The 25,034-nt window shown below is 43.7% G+C and overlaps 1 protein-coding gene across 2 annotated transcripts in view; it reads left to right on the top strand.

Annotated features, from left to right (window-relative positions):
- Window positions 1-25,034, top strand: part of Tph2 (tryptophan hydroxylase 2) — a 99,592-nt gene that overhangs the window by 56,423 nt on the left and 18,135 nt on the right. For both annotated transcript variants that reach the window (XM_038314929.1, XM_038314928.1), the window contains exon 8: window positions 8,264-8,390. In XM_038314929.1, the coding sequence (XP_038170857.1) occupies window positions 8,264-8,390 (127 nt within the window). The remainder of the gene's footprint in view (window positions 1-8,263; window positions 8,391-25,034) is intronic.

The following is a 25,034-nucleotide window of genomic DNA, read 5'->3' as shown; positions in this document are numbered from 1 at the left end:
AGGTATGAGTCAACCATTCAGTTATATTAGCCACATTTCAAATGTTCTGTGGCTATAGTGCCAAGTGGCCATTTCGTTGGACTGCATAAAGAACCTGTTTAATCATTGCAGAGTGTCCTATTGGATAGGGCTGTCCAAATCATTTGCCTTCATGGGAATGTGGGGACTTGATGTAAGAGATGACTGCAGACTACATGCTTTTAAAAAAAATCTATTTTAATTATCCACCACCACCAATGTGGTGGTTTGACTGAGAAGAGCCATTTAGACTCATGTTTGAATTCTTGCTCTCCAGTTGGTGGAACAGTTTGGGAAGGATTGGGAGGTGTGGTCTAGTTGAAGGAGGTATGTCACTGGGTATGGTCTTGGAGGTTTCTATCTCATTTCTAGTTAATACACTTTCTCTCTCTGTCTCTCTCTGTCTCTCTCTGTCTCTCTCTGTCTCTCTCTGTCTCTCTCTCTCTCTCTCTCTCTCTCTCTCTCTCCCTCTCTCTCTCTGCTTTGTGCCTGTAGATCAGATGTAAGCTCCCAGCCACTGCTCCCGTACCACGCCTGCCTGCCACCATGTCCCTTGTTAAGATGATCATGAAATCATAAGCTCCCAAATTAAATGCTTTCTGGCATAAGTTGCCCTTATCATGGTACTTTGGTATGGCAACACAAACGTAACTAGGACAGCATTTGCATTGTGGTAGATCAGGCTCATGGTCTTACTCATGCTGGGCAAGTGCTCTACCGCACCCAGTCCTCAGAGTTCATGCTTTTTCAGTGTTTTTATTACTGCCTTAATTTTAGTAAGGTGAGAGCAGACTTTAAATCTCTTACTTTTATGAAGAATATAAAATATTCTAGAAATAGAGGGGGATTAGTGGCATAGATGAAATTTCATTACAGTCCTATAGTCTTCGGAAGAACCAGAAGCGATTTCTTCTGTTGGAAGAGAACTAGTACTTTCTGGTCATCGTTCTTCGTGGATAGTCATCATAAGGTAACCTCGGCAAGGTCTTCTACTAAGATTGTGCTTTGTTTACTTTTAGATTTTGATTCCTAAAATAGTACCTAGTATATATAAAACACACAGCAAATGTTTCTGGAATAGAAATTTTAAGTTTTAAGAAAGCTGGAGGGCTCAGCAGGTAAGAGGACTCGGTACATAAGCATGTGGACCTGAGGTCAAATCTCCAACATCTATTTAAAAGGAAGGCATGGCTGTGTATAAACCCAGAACTGGGAGGGGCAGAGAGGAGGTCACCGAGGCTTGCTGGTGGTCAGTAAGGTTTAGTGAAAGACCCTGTCCTGAGGAAATAGGTGGTGGAGAGTGACAGAGCATGGGAACAGATGTCCCCTTGGGCCTCTGCGCATGTGCAGGGACATATGCACCACCCAAACACATGATACACACAGATACACACACGGACACAAACACAACAGAGAGAGACACACAGACAAGCACACACTTGCACAGATGATGCACACAGATACACACACAGGCACATACACAGATGATACACACAGACACAGACAGACACAACAGAGAGAGAGAGACAGACAGACAGGTACACACTTGCACAGATGTGCACACAGATGCAGCACACACACGGGCACACAGACAGGCACATAAAGATGGGTATGCACACACACAAAACACACAGACACACACAGAGACCCACAGAGACAGACACAGAGACACACAGAGATGGATACGCACATGTGCACACAGATGCACACATGCATAGAGACCTATGTGCAAGCACTCAGAGAGACCTACACACAGACGCACATACAGATGTATATATGCATGCATGCATGCACATGCACCGCACGCACACACAGACATATGCATGTGTGCATGCACAGAGACTCCCCCCACACCTATAATATCCTCCACTTTCAAAAGAATATCATGAAGAATAGGATTATTAGACTCCCGTATAATTCTTTGAGGAAAAAGTAAAGATTTCTTCCCAGGCGGCATTTGAGTGTGCGACTTTGCAGAACGAGGGCCGTGTTTTTGTTTATATATGCTGTGATGGGGTATAGAGGAGATGATCATAAGAGCAGCCAAAAAGCTCACGTGCAGCTTATTCTATCTTATTTTTTGGCTTCTTAAGACAGTCACATGTAGCCCAAAGCTAGTCTTGAACTTGCTTTCTAGCGGAGGCTGGTCTTGAACTTCTGATCTTCCTGCTTCTGATTTCCCAAGTGCTGGGCTCTAGGAGTGTGCCACCAAATCTGACTTACGGTCTGCTGTTCTAACTCTAAACTAAAGAAACTCTATGGCTCCCAAGCAAGGCCTGAGGACAAATTGCCTCAGTACCAAATTAGTTCCCGTTATCATCCTAGTGCCATGAAAACAAAGCAACTCTCATGCCGTGTGTTTGTTGGGCACCCGATATGTTCCCCCACGGTACTTGCTTGCCCCACCAAATGTCGTGTGAAAGCTGAAGAAATACTCGATTCTGGCTCCTGGCTCACTCTCTGCTTCATTTCACAAGGCGGACTTCCACGCCACCCTCTTATCTTCTTTTTTTTTTATGATTTAGTGACTCTGTTGGCTTCTGTCAAATAGAACAAACAAAACCTGTGGAGAAACGCCACAGAAGGCGGGACACGCTGATTCGGGTTGGGGAGCAAATGCCACACGCTCACTCAACCACCTCTCAAAGGCTTTAATTTATGGCGAAAATAAAAGGCAGTTGTTCAACACTGAACAAGAGGAGTCAGCTTTGGGAACCGATAAGAGGAGAAAAATGCCAGACTCGTTTTGAATTTGAACTTAACAACCAGGACCCTTATTTCCCTGCGGCAACGCGATCACAGCTTTCTTAGGATGATTTAAGAATTCCCGGGAGACACTTCACCCAGGCCCTTTTGTGGGCCTATCTCAGTGCCTTAGAATCCTCCTCACCGGGCTTATCAGACAAGATTCCAATTTAGAGCAGTAAAAGTCCTAGTGTCTGATATCGGTGCTGGTCTTTTTTTTTTTAAAGAGACATGATGCTTTACAGTGCTAACAGTTTTGAAAAGGTCCTACGTTTTGCTGGGAACAGAGCGCTTTTGTGTGAAGGACTCTGAAAAGCATTATTCAAGAGAAAATGCATCAAAGGGAATAGAGAGAGAGAAAAAAAGAAAGTTTGCTGATGTAGAGATTGGAGGGAGCCCGTGCTGGCAGGCGCAATTATGACCAAATAATTGGATCTTTGAAGAGAGATAAGATGAGATGAAGCCGTAGTTGTTGCTCCCAATGGGAGCCCGTTTGTTAGTTACCACAGAGTCCAGCTGTGGAGAAGTCAACCACCACACGTGTCATGGTCTGGCTTACAGGCAGGGCATAGCGGCAGCAAAACAGGGTGAAGCAGCCCGGCTTCAGTCCCACAGGCCTCGGCTGGCAGGAAGGCTGGAGAGGAGGCTCCTCTCATGGGCTACACCCCCGCACCTCTCAGACCCCTAAAACTGCGCTCAGCTCCAGCTCTGTGTCCTTTAGAGAGAAACAAAAGGAAATGTGCCATTTTATAGTTAGGGGGTTCTTTAGAAATGGTTTCAGATTTGTTTATTTCCTGTGTTTGAGAGCTTTTTTCTGCATGTCTACATGTGTGCAGCATGCCTGTCGTCTACATGTGCACAGTGTGCATTTCTGGTGCTCACCGAGGCCAGAAGATGCCCTCGAAGTGGTGTTACAGAAGGCTATGAGTTGCCGTGTGGGTGCTGGGAATTGAACTGAGATTCTCCGCAGGAATAACAAATGCTCTTAACTGCAGAGCCATCTCTCCAGCCTATAATGTTTCTTTTTTTTTTTTAATTTATCATAAGTGTTGAAAATCTTTCTTTGCTCATTGGTTTCCATGTTGATGGGCACTTCCTTGTTTATCTGCCTTTCTCAAAGGCAGGGGGAGACAGAAGAGTACAGTGTTGATTTCAATGTCCCACCAGCCCTAAAGGAGAATAACCTCACTCTTGGCCTTGAAATACGGGACCTGGTAGTGTTGGTCCATGAGAAGTAAGGCTATTATGTATTCTGCATCCAGATTTTCTTCAGGAATCTTTCCCAGGGCTCCTGCATGGAGTCGAAATTGAGAAGAGAGCACAAACTATTGAAGTATAGCACAATCATCTCTACCCATAACAGAGCGAAGGCCATCCCTAACGTTCCGCTAAGGATTCCGTTAGACATCTCGCTTCAGGCGTTCCTCTTTAATGGGACAATATAACCCCCTCTGTTACACTGTATGACTTGCTTCTTCCAAATCCATAATTTCTTTTACCCTCTATACAGTGTGCCTATCATGTTACTGTGAGGATTGTGGAGATTTTTAAGTTGGATAGTGCGTTACTGGCTTCTGATAATGACACCTTAATTTAAAATACAGGTCAGAGCCCTTTTCCACTGAGAATTGTTTCCTTTGTGTTCTTGGCCATCTTGTGCTTTTTTTTCCTTTGTAGCTGCGACTTTTTTTTTCTTACAGTCTTACATGGGAGACTGTCCTTCTATGTCAGGCTTTTAAATTTCCAGTAAGTTACAATAAACCAGGCTTTTAGGTTTATTTGACATTAATCCAAGATTCAACCGCTACTGTAGTTATGACTTACTCTGGTACAGTGTAAGGCACCCAGCCCCATGCCTGGCTCAGTCCAGCATTCACGAATTGTTAGTCTCCTTTCTGCTCCCATGATTTACGGATACTAGGCTAATACCAGTCTCAAGAATTTTTTTTTCCAGGTGCTAGATATCTGGTCTGATGTGGAGTTATTGTTGCTGCATTCCTTCCAAGACCAGAAGGGGAGCTTTAGTATTTATCACAAAGGCTACTATGCAAGTGCCCAGAGTTTTCCAGGGCAGGCACTTGACCTTAATTCCAGCCTTGATGTAGACCACAGGAATGAGATCAGAGTTCTCCCAGAGTGGAAATGTGAGGCATGCGCCAGAGTTGATAGCAGGTGGAGGCGTAATTAGCTACCTGTTTGTTATTCAGTAACGGCTTTTTCATTATTCTCCAGGATTATGATGTAACTTCAGCGGAAAGCCACTTAGTTTCCTCAGATCATAGAAGCACCTTCAGCTTAAATTTTAAGCACTATTTCTTTGTCAGCCTGCTGGGAGAGAGTCCGGTGCCATTAGCCGTGAGAATGGGTCTCGGCTCTGGCTGTGGCTCATTTTACCTGGGGAGCTTTAAAAAATGATTTCCCGGTCAGTCCCAGGAAGCCTGATTGAACTGGTCATGAGTGGAGTCTAGATGCTCGGTATTTTAAAAAGGCCCCTCAAGTGATTTGGAAGCATGGGGCTAGAAGTGGAGGAAAAGGAGACTCAGTTCATGCTAACTATGGCTTTCCTTATGCTAACTATGTTGGTTATGCTGTCTTATGCTTCCTCCTCATTTATATTGTATCTGTCAATTAAACCAGCAGAGAGCAGAATGAATGTAACTTTGAACCAGAAGAATTTCAAGTCTTGTCCAAAGTCTTTTACTAAAGGCAGAACGACAGAGAATATTAAGTTTATACAATTTTAGTTTCCCCACTGATCGAAAGGTTATTATAATAAAGCTTTATTGCCAGGGAAGATTAAATCATTCACATGACATGAAACTTTAAGCACTGTATCTAATTTATAAAGTTTCAATACACTATCTTGTGTACATGCATGTATGTGTACATGTTTGTATGCACATGCATGTGAGTGTGTGCATCTGTGTTGGGGGCCAGGAGATGATGTAGGGTGTTTTCTTCTGTCACTCTCCCCCTGACTTTTGGGGACAGGGTCTCTTATTGAACTTGTAGAGCTTACTGTTCTGGCTAGCTTGTCTCTATCCCTCGGGCTCTGCGGTTACAGATGCCATGCTTTTTACCCGGGCACTGGGGATTCAAACTCAAGTCCGTACACTTCTTTAGCAAGGGCCTTAACCACTGACCCACATCCCCAGCCTTCTCAGTGTATTCTTTCCTGCCTCATTTTTGCACAGCTCCGGGGATTGTGGCATCAAGGGAATGAGGAAAAAAACAGACCCAAGGACACACAAAAGCTGGAGAAGTTACAGCACCTCTGAAGCCCAGTGTGTTTAGTTGGACAGACAGGTTGTGTATCTCATCCTGCTTAACAAAGGGGCAGGGCTAGTACATACATATAAAACACTCAACCTGGTCTGCCTATGGCGTTCGTGGCCATGTGATTTGAGTCGTGAGCTCAAAGCTGCTTGAATGATATCATCTGTTTTACGTGGGTATCAAACTCATACCATTTACCACGATTCATTATAGTCCCCCAACTTTGTCCTTGTAATAATAATGGCAGTGGCATCAGACTTTGCTTTCACAGCATCTATGAAGTGATACACTTCAGCGCAGGTGAATTCAGAAATATCGTTCAGTTACTATATAGGCACCTATTTTTTAATCACGAGCATAAATCTTTCTGCATCTCGATGCATGCTGAGAGAGTCATGGGAAAGCTAATTTCAGTGTACCCTGCTCTCAGAATACAGTTTATAATTCATGACCGTGACATAGGAGGGCAACTGTCTTATTAAGTTGTGACACATACCCATCCCTTGCCCTCTTACCCAGCTCCAAATGGGAAGCTCAAGCAAATGAGAATATGGCAGGCTTTTGCTGTTTCTAGGTTTATGTCCAGCTCTGGGAACTGGGAGGGTCTTTTAAGGCTCTTTCTCAAAGGAACCAAACAGTGTCCACAGATCAAATCTCCCTGGACAGTGACTTTGATGACAACCTCTAGTGTTTCTCAATACCCCGTGAAGTCTCACAAGGGCACACAAGAATTTAAGGATGCGCAGAAGGCTTTCAAAATCCTAACAAGTGGAACCCAAATTTTGGCTTTAGCACTATTGTCAAAAGACAACAGATTTAATTTAAAAAACTACAATTAGTTGAATTACAAGTAACACACACGTGCACACATCCCCTCTCTCTCACACATGCTTAATTGGCTTTTATTTGTGATTTCTGAATTGGGCCTTAAAGCCCCAGTGAGCCAAGGCTGCAAGGTGGTCAGAGAACAATTATGGGCACAAAATGGAAGTGACCCGCAGGGACAGTTTAACTGATGATACTTGGGTGATTGCCTTATTTGAATCAGCTAGCCACCTGTGATTGAAGCCGAGCTGCTGGAATTGGCGAAGACTCGGCTATTTGTTACAAGACTCTACTCCCAAATTAGGCTTTCAGTCACTCCCTACCAAGTTAGGCTGCAATGGTCACACAAGGACTCAATTTCAAAGGCATCCTTTGGCCTCGATTTAATTTAGTTTATTGCTACCTATGCTGAAAAACCCGCAAGCTTTCTCTATCAAGGGGTCAGCTCACAATTATTTTAGGATTCGTGGAACTGGGATCTCAGTTACAGCTCTTTGATTCTGCCGTTGTTGACAAAAACGACAGCTGTGGACAATACACGTATAAACGGGCATCGCTGTGTTTCAGTCAAACGTTGTTTATAACGTGGTGGCCAAATGGTGAGGGATCTTAGCTTGTCCAGCGTGACCTGCAGGATCTTGCACCGAGAAGTTCTGTTTGCTAAGGCTGTCTGGAGAATGGCAAAATATCAAACGTAAAACAAACACCGTGGTCTCAGAAACAGAAATGGCTTCCCGAAGTGGTAGCTCATGCCTGTTGGGTTGGCTTCTCACCTGAGAAAGCAGATCTGGAAAGAGTACAGGTTCCAGGCCTCCACTGGCCACATGGCAGGGCCATCTCCCCCAAAGTAATGGCTTTTATTGTGCGTCATTAAAATGATTATACCTCAGCCTGAAGAAATGGCTCAGTTGGTAAAGCGCTTGGCTCTCAAGCCTGAGGACCTACGTTTGAGCTCAGAACTCATGTAAGAAAAAAGTCAAGTTCCAGAGGAAGGAGGTGGAGACAGCTGAATCTGGGGCTCACTGTCTAGGCAGAGAGTCTACTAGGTGAGTTCCGGGACAACAGAAGACTCTGTCTCAGAAGAGAAAAAAAAATGGTACCTGGCACCTAAGGAATGACACCTGGGATGGTCGCTGGCCTCCATGGGTGCACAAGCACGTGCTCTCATGGGCACGTGTCTTCTCTCCACACTCTCAGGCCCTCAGTACAAATGAATGTATGATTTATCATCCAAAGTAAGTGTCATTAATCATACGCTGCGTCTGCCTTTCAAGTATGATTAATGGTAATCATTTCTCGAATACGATTCTGTTTAGGATTGCAAGTCTTGTTCTACAGGTTACGGTAGTTTAAAGCTTCTTGTGTGACATGACTTCAGGATTTTTTTTTTCCTTTACAGTGATACATGCCATGAACTCTTGGGACACGTTCCACTGCTTGCAGATCCGAAATTTGCTCAGTTTTCCCAAGAAATAGGCTTAGCGTCCCTGGGAGCATCCGATGATGACGTTCAGAAGCTAGCCACGGTGAGTTAATTTTCAACTGAAAAGTCTGCTCGGTGCTTAATTGTATGGTGAAATAAAGTGCATGGCCAGTAACTTGAACCCTAGACAAATGTTCTGGGGAGAGAATAATTTCACCCTGGCTATGTTCTCGTTTTGCAAAAGACAATGAATTCTTGGTTTGTTAACTACTAAAATATGTATTTTAATCTTTCTATATAGAGGTTGGCTAGATGCGATATAAAGGCTTAGACAGTATTTTAGGTTTGAGAGCTGTGTAATTATTGACAAAATTAGTTCAGCTGCTTTGAAACAAAAATAGCCATAGGTAATATATAAACGAATGCTTATGTGTGTATTCCAATAAAACTTTATTCACAAAAGCCAGACCTGGGCTAGATTTGACCTATGGCTGTAGTTTACCGAATCCGGTGGAAATATTTGTCATAGTAAAAGTTATGCATTTGTGGCAGAGTAGGAATTGCAGCTAGAGTTATTCCTTTTTGGCAAGTTGATATGGTTATAATCAGATATGATTTGAGACAGCATTAAGAAACTCAGGCTCAGCAGTTATTCTAAGTAGAAACCCAGAAAAGACTAACTCGATGTTATGATATCGGGGAGGGTTTCCCCCAGACAAGTGATGCAGGAGGAAGGGAAGGTTGGATGTTGCGTTTAAGATGTTAAAGAGTCAAATCTAGAAAGCTTACCCACCTTCCTTTTTCATGAGTTCAGAGTCTAGGAGTAGAAAGATGTTCAGAGGCTCACCAGCCTGCAGGGACAGAAAGCTTAAATGGGTATAGCTACCTGGTATGGAGAGGCAGCCTTCAATTGAGTGTGTTTGCCACAGTTATATATTGAAAGAATGCTCTTTACTCCCAATAAGCAATAATTTTTCTCACTTGGGAAATGGCTCATTGGGTAAAGTGCTTGCTATGCAAGCTTGAAGACCTGAGTTCAAATCCTCAGTGCCCAGCTATTAGGTAAGATGGCATGTGCCATAATCCCAGTTTGGTGATGGTGGTGGTCGTAATGGGAGGCAGATCCCTGAATCTTGCTGGCCAGCAAATCTAGCCAGTCAGTGAGGTCTGGGTTCAGTGAGGGACCTTGTCCCAAAAACTAAGGTAGAAAGCAATAGAGGAAATGCTTACTATTGACCTCTGACCTCCAAGCAGGTGCACTTACCTACACATATGCATGCAGTACGCACACACACATTTACAGATAAAAAGTGGAAATACGTTTTTTTGTGTATATGTATATGTACACGTGTGCACGCACATCCACGTATGTCTGTATGTGTGAGCAGAGATCCAGAGTATAGCCTCAAGTGTTGTGCCTCAGGTATTACCCATCTTTTCTGAAACAGGCTCTCTCACTAGCCTGATCTCTCGGCAAGTAGTTAGCCAGGGTCTGCCCATTTCTGTCTTCCTAACAATGGGATTGCAAGCAAGTACCACCATGCCCAGGCCTTTTATTACTTATTTAAAAAATTATTTTAATTTTTATTTATTACTTTAATCTATTTTTATTACTTTATTCATCTGTTTTAAATTTATTTTTATTACTTATTTATTTTTTATTAACTATTTATTCTTTCTTTATTTTTCTTTAAACATAGGTTCTGGAAATGAACTCAGGTCTTTGTGCTTCTAAGAGAAGCATTCCACTGATTGAGATGTCTTCCTCAACCTTCTCCTAATTTTCTTTAAAACAAAACAAAACAAAACAGAACCCCACCGAGCTCTTTCAGTGTATCTTCTCTTTCTTTGCGTTAGAGAGGTAGGAACCATGAAATAGATTTCCCTACTTAAAGAAAAAGTAGAAGTAGCTCGGCTTTTTCATTTGTGATAATCTTTCCATCTCAAGACCGGGACTAAGACTTTTAATCCCAGCATTTAGGAAGCAGAGGCAGGTGGATCTCCGAGTTCAAGGCCAGCCTGGTCTACAGAATGAGTTCTAGGACAGCCAGGACTACCCTGTTTTTAAAAAAGGCCTGTATATGTAATAACATCTAGAAGAGGCACATGTTCACAGGTTCTGAGGGTTAGATTAGGGTATGGGTAGCTTCGGGGGGCATTATTCTTTGCTTCTCCTTTTTTATTTTTTTAGGGGGAAAATATAATACCCTTTGTTACAAGAGCAGGGAGAATTTTTTTGATAAAAAAATTTCTTATTATGCACCTAATATCCTTGGCTGTCTTTGCTTTATACATTAAAACACTTGTGACTGGTAGAGATTATTAGGCCATTTTTCATAGTCCTTTGTCTTTTTCTCTCTCCCTCTTTTTTAGTCCCCTTCGTTGTCTTTTCCCTGAACTGTACCTAGTTTGACGCTAGGTTTCTGTGATAAACCACACTGAGCAAAAGCAACTTGGGGTAGAAAGGTTTTCTTTGGCTTGCTCTTCCTTGTCCATTGTTGAGGGAAGTCAGGGCAGGAACTCTAGAGAAAGGATGCTCACTAGCTGACTTCCCAGGGGCTTGTCAGTTTGTTTACACAACCAGGACCACCTGCCCACAATGGGCGGGGTCTGCCCACATCAATCATCAATCAAGAAAATATCCCCTGAACATGCCCAGGTGCCAGCGTCATGGAAGCAGTTCCTTAACTGAGGCTTCTTCTTCCCAGGGGACTCTAGTTTTTGACACAAAACTAACCAGTATGATGTTGGAGACTAGGATTTGTAACAGAGGGCAGAATCTTGAAAAGACAGTGTTTTCCAACTATGGAATAACTCGTGACAGGTGAAGGGGGATTAGCTGCCCACTGAGAAGGGCAGCCCTGCTTGCAATCTTGCAGTAGTTTTGACCTGTAGAAAGCAGAATGTAAGCTTACAAAAGACTTGAATGCAAAACGTTTTGCGCTTCTGTCAATATAGTAGAGACGTGTGTGTGTGTGTGTGTGTGTGTGTGTGTGTGTGTGTATGTGGGTGTGTGTGCGTGTGCGTGTGCGAGTGTGTGTATGGGTGTGTGCAGTCATCTCCCTGCCTTGCTTGGTTTCCTCTTTAATCGACATTGCCTGACCTCCCAACATAACTCCCTCTGACTGTCAATTTCTTACAAGCCTTGCAGTTCCAGTTCTTTCCAATTTCCTAAATTGGTTGCTTACTTTGAAGTGTGGCAAGCCAAAGAAGATTCTGGAAAGGATTTTTTGGGTAGCATGGAGAATGTGGAGAGGGACGCTCACACTGTGATAAAGCAGGCAACTTCTCTGAACTGGGTAATACAGTTGCCATTGACACCCAGAACTATGGCCCGTCTCTCAGTGAAAAACAGACTGAGTGGGGAAAGACGGGAAAGTGGTCTTGGAAGACAACACAGAATCCAACCAGACCATTTCAAAGTACACAACGCATAAGCAGCCTGCGAGGCTGACATGCATATTTAATGACTTTCCGAGCCACACAATGAAGCTAGGAGGCAAATTGATTAACTTCATTTGTAAATATCGAGAGCTTAAGAGTTCAAGTCTCACTGGCAGGGACAAGAAGTCCTGTGGCTGGGGAGAGTTGCTGCTGGCTACACCTGATGAGAAAGGGAGCTGTATCAGTCCATTCTACAGATTCCTTTGCATCAAGTCTCCTGAAGAAATAGTAGGTGAAGATGAGAGATAAGAGGGACCGAAGGAGAAAAGTCGCAGAGGGGACAGACGGCAAACTACCGCCATTGCCGTTTACGTAGACCGCGAGACAGGCTGCATTATTCCTGTCCTCTAGGGGAGGTTTATATTATTAATGCTTCTGTGTATATAGTGCCTGCTTTTTCTTGTTTATAGTGAATCTGAGCACATATAAAAGCATAATTATGACTCATGAAAGGAGACACTTAATAACTTTCTGGGATGCACTGTCAACAAATCTGTCTAAGGGGAAAAGCAACATCCACTCGGGGCTAATTGCCACTGCCAAACTTGGTTTAGTCTCAGGCTGCTTTTGGACATGCGGGTCTGTTTTACAGGGGGTTCAGGCTGCACTGACTGTCGACACTGTATTCCCTTGCTGTGTTTCTGCCTGGCATTTATTTTGACAACTTAATGATGCTCCGTTTTGAGAATGAAGCTATCTCCGCGGCTTCCTGGGGGCAATGGTTTCTATGCCCCGAGAACCATTTAAATGAACCTCGTTTGTATCGAAAGAAATTGAAGATGATGCTTGGAAAATGTGTTTCAAATGCATTGTTATACATGTAAATAATTTGCCCTCTGGTGGGTAATGAATAAGGCTATTAGTTTTGGCCGCTAGAGTCTTACTCCTCATAGCTGTCCTGGGTCTGTGCATGACAGATAGGCAAAAATATTTCCAATAAGGGCTACATGGCATGTGTTATAATTTTGAGATAAGGTACTTCTCCTTGCCGGTTATGGTGGATTTAATACATTCGTGTGTACCTTGGGTTTGTAAACTTAAATGCCTTCAGTGGCCAGATAGGTAGCAAACAGATAGGTATGAACCAGCCTTATATAAACTAATAAGAAACCGTAGAGTCTGTGGGGAACTGGAGAAAAATATATTATGCCTAAAGGCCTTTAGACACAAAATTAAAACTAAATGTCCATTGTTAATGAATCACGTCTATAAATAGAAACAGAGCTGTAGAATCAAAGTGGCCTGCCTTTGTTTTGGAAGTGAGACTACACTAGACTACACCATGTTTAAGGGACAGGATCACGTAAGATTCATCTTTACAATATGCTGTTTATCCCCAATTATGCGGTTCTGTTGGTAGACAACAGAATCTTTTTTCTTTTCTAAAAGAGATGGCTGCTGCAGTACAGTATCTTGTGCTGAAAGACAAGTTGATTTCAATTATAACTTAAAGTTGTTTGTATCTGTTTATTTACTTGTTTTGTTGTGTGCATGTGTGTGCACATGTGTGTGCACATGTGGGTCCAGTGTGGGTGCACGTGTGCCTTGGTACAAATATGCAAGTAGGAGGACAATTTATTGGAACTGGTTCTCTCTACCAAGTGGATTCTGGGGATCAGTTTCAAGTGGAAAGTGTATTTACCTGCAGAGTCATCTCACAGAATTATAATCTCAAACTGAATTATAACCTCAAACTGTTGCAAACCATGACAAAAAAAATGGAAGTGAGAAAGTGTTTATTTTGGTTCACAGGTCAAGGGTCCAGTCCATCATGGAGGGAAGTCAAAGCAGCAGGGGGTTGAGACAGCCAGTCCCACACACTGGCATGTACGCCATTGCCCACGCATGTATGTCAGTGCCCATGCATATACACAAATGCCCAGCTGTCTTTGTCCAGTTGAGGCTGTCCTGCCCAGGGACCAGTCCACCCCACAGTTTAGATGGGCCTTCCCACATCAATTAATGTAAAGAAGCTAATCCCTTACAGACTTTCTCAGATGGTAACCGTAGTCTAGATAATCTCCCCAAAGTATGCCCAGAGGTCTATTTTCCTGTCCAGTTTTTTAGACCTGTCCAGTTGAAGACAGTAACCTTCAGTTTGGCAGCAGAAGAAATGAGTGGCATTGAAGAGAAGGTAGGTTAGTTAGACAATGCCCCAGCATGACTTTCCAAAGCTACACAGTAATCTTTCAGCCTCATGTGTCTCTAGAATCCTTACTATGGAAACAGCAGTACTATAGAATACCCTCTTTGTTATAAAACTTCCTGCTGCACATCGTGAAAATGGACCCAGCCGTGTGCTGGTTCTGTTGTGTACCACATTATACTTCTGTCTGTGAGACCAATTACAACTCATCTGCACAGTGATGCTCAGACAGAAATGTGCTGATCAAGGGAACTTAAGAACCAGACCTAGAAGTACATAGATGTCCAGAGTCAGAGTAGACAGGAGAGAATCTGTCAGCAAACGTGCACTCCGTCCTATGACGCAGAAGGCTTCTTCTGTCGGTTTGTTCCTCCATCATAAAGGCATTTGCGATGGACTAAGTGGCTCAACATCTGTAGGAGACGCAGTCAATATGAACACAGATGTTTCCTAAGCAGAAAAAACTGGCCGCTGGCCTGGTTGGCATTTTCCATCTATAGAGGGTTTTAGGTCCTCCATTCAGGTCTGCTGACCCTGAAACGTGTTTACCTTCCCTTTCTGATGGAAGGGGTTTTATTACTGGGCCCCAATGATGCTGCTGAGAGGAGAGTTGTAGGCAAGGGCAATGGAGGGATAAAAAGTCTTTCCCAGGATGTGTTCCCGGAATGTGAGCCTCGTGAAAAAGAAACATCTACGGGCAGAGTTTGAGAAACACTAAGTAAACAGAAAACTTTGCTTTAAATTATAGGGCTTTTTAGAACCTTTGCTAAGATAATATGCGAGGTAGGCTTCCACAAGTGATAAAAAGTTGATTTTGGTAAGTTTGCCACGTTTCCTTCGTTGTGAGGTACAACTGGCTGTAACCTATACTGCTAATTTAATAGTGGGTTTTATTTTGTTAGTTTAGGGGGAGACTTCAGCTAACAAACTTTCTTGACATTGACAGAAAAAGTCAGTGTAAAAAAACCGAGCTTGAGAATGGAGAACAGACAATCCCCTTTGCACGCTGGCAATCCCCTTTGCACGCTGGCTTCCCGCTCGACTGATATTCTAAGAAGCACAGTTTTAGCAGATAAAAGTCCAGACTAGCTTCTGAAATGGTAGAATTCACTCTAAGCAGAGCATTTTGACCAAATATGTTCTTTTCTAGTAGAAATCGACCTGATATTAGCCATACCAAGTTCTGTTTGTACTTAACTTAGCAAACAAAAACTTTGTTTCTGAGATAGTTTTGCACTGTTCGGGGCTTTGATGACCATCATCAAATTGTGTTTGAATTTCCGTGTCTAGCCTGTACTTCCTTCTGTTGAGAGCAGCGTTGAAATGTATAATTAGTCTTAAGCTGAGAACCAGGTCTAGTTCACATTAGAAGTGTAATTAAAAGGCTGGTCGTAGTTGACGAAGGTCTTACTATATTTCCTATTTGCTGAGCACTCCAGCTTGTTTCTTAAACTCCCTTTTCTTCATATACCTGACTAATGGTGGAGACGCTTTCGATGCTAGAAGATGTGTGTCCAGCCAGCTGTCGTTCTTTCTGAACACGGATGGCATTATAAATGACCGCTTTAGTATCTTTATGGAAAGCCCGAATAAGCCCCAGGCTTATTTATTCTGCGTAGACTCTTTTTACTGGTTCAGCTGTTGGAGTCATTTACTCCAAAGCTGGCCGAGAGCTGGAAGGAGGAACGTGCTGTTCAACATCGTTAATTGAGATGTTTGGGTGGACGATCAGTTTGTATGTTATTACCGAGGAACTTAATTAAAAGTTAATAATATCTATTCCAACTCATTACACTCACTTTTCTATCTGCTGTGCATATAGAAAAGAAGAGTCATCTTGCGAGCAATGCTTTAATTCTTTAACTTGTCTTCCTGGTTTTTATTGCGGTCTCTCATCATTACTCTTTCTGTCCAGATGCCCGAGGCCATGCCTTCTTTGGACTAATTCTCTTCTGAGAACACTTAATATTATGGCCAAGGCTGTTTTGTTCTATCCCTCTGTGTTGTTGCGATTATGAGGCGTTTGCCATTGATTCATATTACGGGAGCCCTACATTGCCCACCTTGTTTGGGAACAAATCTGTTTGTGGTGTGAAATAGTTGTACATTTTAGCAACTCAAATCTGTCTTGGTCATTTATAACTATATCCCAAGGGCCTCCGAGAGCCATCATATAACAGAGGAGAAAAGAAAGCAAACACAGAACACCTAGTTTAAAAATTTGGGAACTCATAAAAACAAAGCTACTGTGCTAACATTATTCCCGGAGCACTGAGAGAACACTGAATCTACCTGTTTTATACTAATATCAAATTGTCCCCACACTACCCCACAGTTACCAGCTCCACCCCTCAGTGCTCCATAGACTTTGCTGAAGAGGATATTTGGGATGTCTGGCAGGTGGCCTGAGGAAATCTACCCCATCTAACTTCCTTTCCCCTGGTGCTGGGGATTTAACCTAGGACTTCTCCCTTGCCGTGCAAGAGCTCTCCCCACTGTGAGCTAAATCCCTAACTAAGGGTGGAATTTTCTACCCCCACCCTCATCTTTCCCTTTGAAGGCTCAATACTGGAGTCTGCTCCGTCAGAGATTAGCAAGATGAAGTCATACAAATTTATTAATGCGCACAAGCATTGGGGTCAGATTTAGAAATTCAAATGACCAATACGAAATATTGATTTCTGAGCCCTAAGAACAGTAGACACAATGGAGAGGAGAGGACTTACATTTAAGGCTTTCACAGTGGGCTCAAGCGGCAGTTTGCACAAATTCTCTTACCTCCTTATGTCTCTGAAGGAATATTGTTCCATCACTTGGTGTGGGGCAAAGAACAAAGGGGATAACTGACCCTTGTCTTGGGGACCATGACGTCACTGATACCCTACTTGGGCACAGCCCCAGTTGCTTTCATCATTGCCTAGGAAACCCAGCTAGGAAGTATGGTGTTGGATGAGGAATTCTCCGGATTGTACTGCAGTTTAAGTCTTGACACTGAGGATTTTTTTCCCTTTTCTTCTCAAAGAAACTTTGAATGCGCTCATCAAGTCCAGGGGATTTCCGTAGTCACTTTAATTTCCATGAAGATGTGGTGGGGAAAGAGGTCTTTGGTTTAACTATGATGGCGTAGGCTCCCAGGCTCTTAACTTGCATTAACAGAAATATCTGCATTGTAATTTCATTCTCAGCGAAAGCAGAGAGAAGATGGTTGGGACTTTTTTTTTTCTCTTTATCAGCTAGAATAGTGGAGGTAATGTTATATCAAACTATAGGAATTTAATTACCCCATTCCACACATGTAGTTCTCAAATAAAGGAGTCAAAAGGATTTTCAAAGCCATTCTTCCGAACTGAGATAGAAAAACTCAGAGTACATTTAGGAGATGTAAAATGAGTTACTGTACGCTCTGAGACACGACAATGAATGGTCACAGAATAAGAAACGTGACGCGAGACTGAACACACGGCGGTTAAAATGCTCGTCGCTTGCTTCTTAGAAACGTCACAATTTGCCCGCCGCTTTGCATACTTGTCTCTGTAAGGATGGCCATCTGTGAAATAATTCTGCTGGGTGGATTGCCACTTCAGGACAGGTCTTACCGAAGGTGGGAACACTGCCATTTGAAAGCTCAAATCCAGACGAGGTGTAAGGGAGAAATGCAGTTAGGGTTGGGAGGAATCAATCACCAAGTGGAGCACCATTATTCTTCCCAGGGGCCGAGAGTCTGTCCTTTACAATGTCCATAAAAACACCCTTCTCTCAGCAGTGCAGGAGGGGCTGGTGCCGGCTGTCTTGGTGATTCCTCTCCTGAAAAGTCTTTGCAGAAGCGATAGTTTCTCCTGCTTCTTAAGGGAATGGCACATGCTCATTGTAGAAAATTTTGAAATGGATGTGGGAAGGAAAGAAAATACAGGCCATTTGTAATATCTCAGCAACAATGGCCACACTTAGCATTTTTGGCGTATAGCCTTCACGTTTTCCTGAAAAGTCATTTTGCCACATCAAATGAGAACTTAATGGAAGGGACTCCTGGCTCTGGAGGAAGGAGTAACGAGGTGTTCATCCATTTATCAAATATGTGTGCTGCCCAGAGAGAGAGAGAGAGAGAGAGAGCCTGGCTTCTACATCTACAGAAGAACTGAGAAAACTCTGGAAAGTCAGGCCTTGTGGTTTTCTACCCAACTAAGTTGCAATGTGGTTTTGTGACCATAACACAGGGCTGATGAGTTTTATTTTTGCTTTTTTTTTGTCTTCAAACAAAAATGAGCAGGTACATACTTATTTAAAAACCTGATTTCTAGACTTATTTTGTCAATCTTTTATCGGTCATGTTCCCAATAGTGATACTTTGTCTGATATCATCAATCTATACTTCTTCTCATTCTCTTTTTGAGTCGAGTCAACAGCGTCTATCAGTAGCTAGAGTTCTCAAGTTTCTCCATAGCGCTTGCTCCCAAGACGCTTACACTAGTAGTGGGTAAGCGAGGACCTGGGGTCCATACAGCAGTGTGAACTCTTTGTCTTTCCTGAGCCTGCGTATATCTTAGGGACCAGCAAGTGAGGCAGTGTGGTGTGGGGGACAATTCAGAGTCCAGGCTTTAGTGTCCAAATCTAGGCTTTGTCAACGACAGGCTGCGTATCATCAAAGCAAATATTATTTATGATTCTTACCGAAGAATGGGAAGGCAAGTTTGATTCATCAGCATCGTAGCCAGTCTGGGAGCACCGTGATGGACTTGGTAGTAGGAGAGAGTTGGGTTCCACTTCTAAAACAACAAAGGGAAGTGGGAATTTATAGCCAAGGAGCAGAAGGGTGGTGTTCACTACGTAGAAAATTTCTAAGAGAATTCTGAGGACTAAGTCTAAGAGACTATTGAGGACTAAGGAGGGGCTCTGGTTTTCCTGATGTTATTGGACTCTTGCTGACGTTGCCTGGGAGATGGTGGGCAAGAGTCTGTTAGATTCTGGAAATGGGGGAATCTGGCTACCCCGAACTAAGAAGTTTCTTGCTAAAACTGGATAATGTGGCGACGAACACGGAAGCCTACAAGTCGGGGCCTGGCTGACAACGACTAGCGTCTAGCCAAGGGAGGAATGTTAATAACGTCTGCCGTGTTCCAATTTCATCATCTTTAAAATGAGACGAATACTGCTATCTAATGTCGTAGAGATGCCGTAAAATCGTTGAGCTAATGCACCGGGAAGCGGCTTGGCACAGTTGTGAGCATTAAAATAGTGCCAGCTAGTCCATTTCACACCGCTGTGCTCGTAGGCATCCAGGTGGCCGTATCAGACACACACACGGGGAAGGCCCCTGGAGAGCTTCCACTTCTGCGCGTGACCTTGGGGTAATCTAACTTTCAGCACCCCAGCTTTGTCTTTCTGAACATGCAGACTGTTCAGTTTATTTCATAAAAGGGTTTTAGACCGGGGTGTGGGGAGGGGAGGGCGGTGCTCTGCTATTTTACAATGTAAAGTTTTTTTTTTTTTTTTTTTTAAATCTATAAATAATAGAAGGAAGGCCTCGCCTGAACGATGTCAAGCTTCTCCCCGGAGATGGAGGAGCTGCCTCAGACTTAATAGCACACAGAGAAAGACAAGTCACAGGAAACAGCTTGGGGGAAATAAATGAGAAAATATTGTTTGTGCCAGAGAGAGCACGTGGAATGTGAATTCCTGGTAGAAAGTCTCAGGCAGATTAGGAGTGATACTGCTCGCCCGTGCGGCCCTCCCTCCATAACCAAACAAAGCAATAAATGTGGGGTCTCCGATCTGGACTGCTCCTCTTCACGAGATCGTGCTTCTGATAGCCCCGTCCAGGTGTTTGCAGCTTGGCTGGAAGAGGACTGAATTTAATATGAAACTAGCTGAAGAAGCTGCCGGAGGAGAGGCAAACGAGGTTGTTTGTTCTGGTGCTGGATGGGCTTTGGATTCATCTCCACACGCGCACACAGGGGTCCTGTGTTGATACCCAGCCAGCAAGGTTTAGAAAGTCTTTTGTAATGAACCAAGGGGAGGGACCTTTAAATGATTTACTTTAGAAATGCTTAAATGCTGAGCTATTTGTTACAAAGGCATCGTTTTTGATTGTTTACTTTTTCCTTTCTCGAATCTAAGAAGTCGTAATTTTTTCAAGAAAAGGTCAAGGCTATTATTGGTAAAAGGGCACTGGATTTGGATTCTTAACAGAAGCGTTGTAGTAGACCCAAAGTATAATCTCTCTCTCCCTCCCTCCCTCCCTCCCTCCCTCCCTCCCTCCCTCCCTCTCTCTACCCCCCTCTGGTACGTGTGTGTGTGTGTGTGTGTGTGTGACTATTCTTGCTCATACACATACACTTGCATCTTGTTTAAATTAACAAATTGTATTTAGCCACCAGAAGTATCACACAAATGCCTTGATTCCCAGATTTCCCAATAAGAGCAGCTTCAGGGCAATCTGATCGAGTTTGTGCAGTGGGACAATTGGCTAGAACTGAGATGCTCTTGTCCCATTAGGCAAGGCTAAATGTAACGTCACGCTTATTCACCTGTTTTCCTTTCTCTACCTGGTAAGCAAAAGGCAAGGCCGGTGGAAGGATTGTCATTCCAGGCAGCCATAAAACATCAGCTCTCCTAGAGCCAGAGAGAGTCTGGCAAAAATCGTTTGTCAGAAGACCAGAAATATCTCAAGTCATGATATTCTTTATTGTCTCATGAATTCTCAGTGATCTAGAATTAATCTTGTGACTGTAAAATAATGGATCGAAATCAAATGCAAACACATATTGCCATAGTTTAATGCTATGCTTTACTTTATTGCAATAGGACTTTTAAGCTATAAAAACGATGCATTATACATCTGACCTGACCTCATTTGTCATAGTCTTGGCTCTCTTGAGCTACTCTCTTTGTGGCACTGTGTCCCCTCAGTGAGACCCGGGTGATTCAGTTGCTTTCATGCCTGGTTTATATAGTGTGTACCTCTCACTGGCTTCCAACAGGTCTGTTTTGTGACACCTGGCTGATCTAGGGATCCCAAAGACGGCGAGGGGCACTTAGCCCAGAGCCGTCTATAGAAGGATGGCTGGGGGCAGGCTAGAAGACCTTCATCTCTTCTGGTGCTGTGCACTTCACTGTCAAGAATCTCAATTCTAATATCCCACAGTGATCACGTTGGAAAGGGAAAGAAAACATTGCCGGATAAGGCAAACCATACAGAGTTAGGTTCGCCTGCTTATAATCCATCTTTAGTGTCTCTTAAATTTGCAAATTGGAGTCTCAGGTACTCTATCTTCAAAATGGGGGGGGGTAGCATTGAAACAGAGTTCTATAGGTTTCTTTTATGCTGTTCTCTCTCTTTCTCTCAGTCTCGCTCTCTCTCCCCTCCCCCTCCCTCTCCATCTCCCTTCTTCCCTACCTCTCTCTCTCTCTCTCTCTCTCTCTCTCCCTCCCTCTCCCTCTCTCCCCTCTCTTTCTCTCTTTATAGATAAAGCCCCTAAGACAGAGAATAGTAAAATAACTTTCCTAGAGTTAATATGGAGGCTGCCCTTGAACTGTGGTCCTTACTTTAAAGTCAGTGTGCTCAGACCCCCAGGTCCACAGTGCCTTCCTCTCAGGGCTGCTGAGGATGTGATGTAAAGGGCTCAATGCTGTGTCCGGTGGAGTGTAGGTGCCAATGACCGGAGGTGATTATTATTAGAGACGGAAGCTCAACTGAGCTTGAATGCTTTCTAGAGTTTCAATTACTGTAGATCCTCATGGGTCAGGGACTCAGATCCATGGGGTACATCTTTTCAACCCCCTTTCCGCATACGAATGGTTGGTGCCAACTGTGAGTGTGAGAGACAGCAATGGTAGTGTTGCTGTTAGTGACTGGAGAGGAAACAGGACCTCATTAGTAAAAGCATAAAGTGGAAGGCTTCGTGCAATGGAGAGCTGAGAACTGCTCTTTCCCGTTAAAAATACTTACCCCCCACCTCAAGTTTATATATAATATTTTAGAATTCCTGATCTGGCTTGGAAAGAAATCAGTGAGTAAGTGTAAGGTTGTTAGCCCCAGAGTCTGGGATGGTGTTGCTTTTAGTAATGCAAGGATGAAAATAAAATGACCCTCTTAGGGTAGTGGTTGCCCACAGCTCATTTGTAAGTCAGTAAAAACCTCATTTTTTATATGAGCATTGGAGAGCTGACCTTTAAAATCACATCTGGGGAGGATGTGTGATTTGATGCAGAACATTTTTGGGGCAAGCCTAAGGATGGATGGCCGGGGATAGGCTCATCCGTTTTCTTCTCCTTCAAGGAGCACAAAATTGCTTAGGCTACGAGTCAGTTCTTGGGGAGTTCCAAACCTGTAGCAATGCTTAAGTAGGTCTTCTGTGCAAGGAAGATTAAGCACATCTATAGAAGGGATGCGGATCCATGCATCTGGTAGGAAAATAAAAGGGACACATATTGTGAGCATGTGTGTGTGTGTGTGTGTGTGTGTGTGTGTGTTCACCAGAAAGTTTAGTCATTTTAAGGCAGCTGGTTGTGTAGTGAGTTCGGTGAAGTCTTTTGGAAAAAGATGCTGGGATTGCTTTAAAATCATAGCCATATTCTGAGAATTTCTGTGTTATAGAGATGTTACCATGGGGCTCATGCGTTGCATCTAGGGTCCGGGAAGCAACGCTGTGAATCTAAAACTAGCGTTTGATTTGTGAAACTCAAAATAACCTGCAAGTTCATGGAGCATGAAGAGAAGCCCATCCGTATTCATAATACACTTTTTAAAGAGCCGCGGATACTGTGGAAAGCAGAATTGGGTGGACATCTTAGAGATTCATCTCCAGGAGAAAATAGTATCATATCTGTCTGATCTTGTGTGCTATCATTCACGGAGTGATGGTCTGGGTGGTGATGTTGTTGGAAATTCCTTGCAGTTGTTAATTCTGAAGAGTCTAGGCTAGGAGGCACTTTAGTGCCTGAATCTGTCACATCGTAAACTCTGACCAAGGACCGTTAGCATTTTCCCTGGCTAGGCTTCAGCTGGCTACAACCTTCAGAAACAGCAAACTGAAAAACTTTCCCCCTGACGTTTTCAGACGGGCATCCAGATGTCAGAATCAATGAGCTTTCAGTCACCGCTTGTAACGAGGAAGCCAGAAGCCACTTAAACACCAGGCTACCTTACTTCCCAGCTTCCCTACGCAATGCCTGCCAATTAGCATCCAGTCATGCTGCTAAGGGCCTGCAATGCGCAGGGCTTGGCTGTGGCAAGGAAGCCGGCTCTTCCCTTCCCACTGACGTGGGGGGTCTACTGAGAGGGAAAAACGTCGAATGAGGTCACCAGTGGGCAGATCTATTTCTGAACCTGCAAGTGAAAAATCTATTTGAGGGCTACTGTAAAGACGTTCTCATTTTCTTCCCCCGAAACTGTAATATTAGAAAAATTGGCTGGGATTAGAGACTACTGATCCAGGCTGGCTGGCATTGACTTTGTAGGCATGACCAACTGGAAAACTCTTCTTAGCTTTTCCCATTCCCTCCTCAGCTGCCATATTTGCTGAGTACCTACTATGTGTTAGCCAAGGGGGTAGGACAAGAGGGGAAACGGAAACAGCACAGGAAGATAGATAAATCTTGTTTCCGAACTTCACGAAGCTTAGTGGGGGTGGGGAGTGGACAGGTTTAAAGACCGGTAGTTTTAGTAGGACTCCGTACTATGTTGGGGGATGTAAGGAAAACCCCTAACCTGGACACTAGCAGGAATTTGACAAAGGGCTGTGTAATGACAAGGATATTTCCAGGCAGAGAAACCACAGCGTAAAAATCAAGACAGAGCAAGAAGGCCAGTCGCCACAGGTCCAAGGGTAACGGGCAGGAGAATGGCGATTATCTAGTGCCTGGAGAAGACAGGGGGTGGGAATATGGAGTCTTTTCTGCTACCTGCTGTGGGAACTCCTTCAGCCAATAGGTTTTTAAGATACCGGCCTACTTTAGGCATGGCCTCATGTACTATATATGCAGATGAAAAGCGAGAATGGGCCTCTTGGTTGCTGGATTTGGTTCCAGTTCCCAGTGCTCCCAGAGGACTGCAGATCACTATTCTTTCTGTGAGTTTATCCCCCAGAAAAATAAACCTTTGTTATACTCCATTCCGGGCTATTGTGAACCAACGTGATCTGAGTCCATGCTGCTGCTGGGCCTTCCCCAGGCCTTCCCCAGGGTGGTGAGTGGTACGGTGAAGAGGTCAGAGGACCTCTCCCTGCCATCGACATCACACAGCTCTTTGTCAAATTCCTTCTTGTCTCCAGGTTAGTTGCTTCTCCTTACGTTCCCAACATAGCATTCCTAGCATGGCGTCCTATGGAAAGCACTGGCCTTCGACACTGAGCTCTGGATGTGTGGGATGTCTTAAATGGGTCTTGTCTTGAGTATCAGGATGGACCCATTGCTTAGGTGATTCTGATGTTAATTAAGTACACAAATGGCATTCCCATTTGTGCTTGAATGGGAGAAAGAAGCCAGGGATCAGTCAATCTGTCTATCTTTTTCTTCCTTCTTTCCTTCCTTTCTCCCTCCCTTCTTTTCTTTTCTTTTCCTCCCTCCCTCCCTCCCTCCCTCCCTCCCTCCCTCCCTCCCTCCCTCCCTCCCTCCCTCCCTTCCTCCCTCCCTCCCTCATCTTGCTCTTTCTTTTCATTAAAAAATACTGTTAAGTTCTGGTGCAGAAAAAAGTCAATTCTAAATGAAAATAAGTCAGGCCGCCTTCTTTGAAATGGAAAATTCTCTCAGATAAGCTGAAGATGAGGTAGTAAAACTGAAATGACCAGAGGGCTCTTAAAAAAAATCGTGCATTTATTCCAAAAGCACCAAAAAAGCTCTGAGGAGAAGCAGTTACTTAAACACGGAAATTCCCCTAGCGCAGGGTGCTGAAAAACCCTCATGTCGTATTCTTCAATAAAAGTTGTTTTTCTTTTTGCTGACGCTTTTCCCCCTGTAAGTGTGCCTCTTATATTTGATGATCAATTTTCCACAAGGTTTGCCATAATGCCTCCTCAGAGCTCAGGACTTTGCATTTTAATTCATTCAACGAGTGCTTGCAACTAAGACAATGTTTGTTGTTTTTACAACTTAGGGTCATCCGTAGCTGGTAGCTACAGTACGCTACTCAAATCCTGGGCCTTCTCTCTCTTTCCTTTGGGT

Source organism: Arvicola amphibius, chromosome 17 (assembly GCF_903992535.2).
Source record: "Arvicola amphibius chromosome 17, mArvAmp1.2, whole genome shotgun sequence".
Lineage (NCBI taxonomy): Eukaryota > Metazoa > Chordata > Mammalia > Rodentia > Cricetidae > Arvicola > Arvicola amphibius.
Note: the sequence above shows the minus strand (reverse complement) of the source record. Positions and strands in the feature narration are given on the sequence as shown.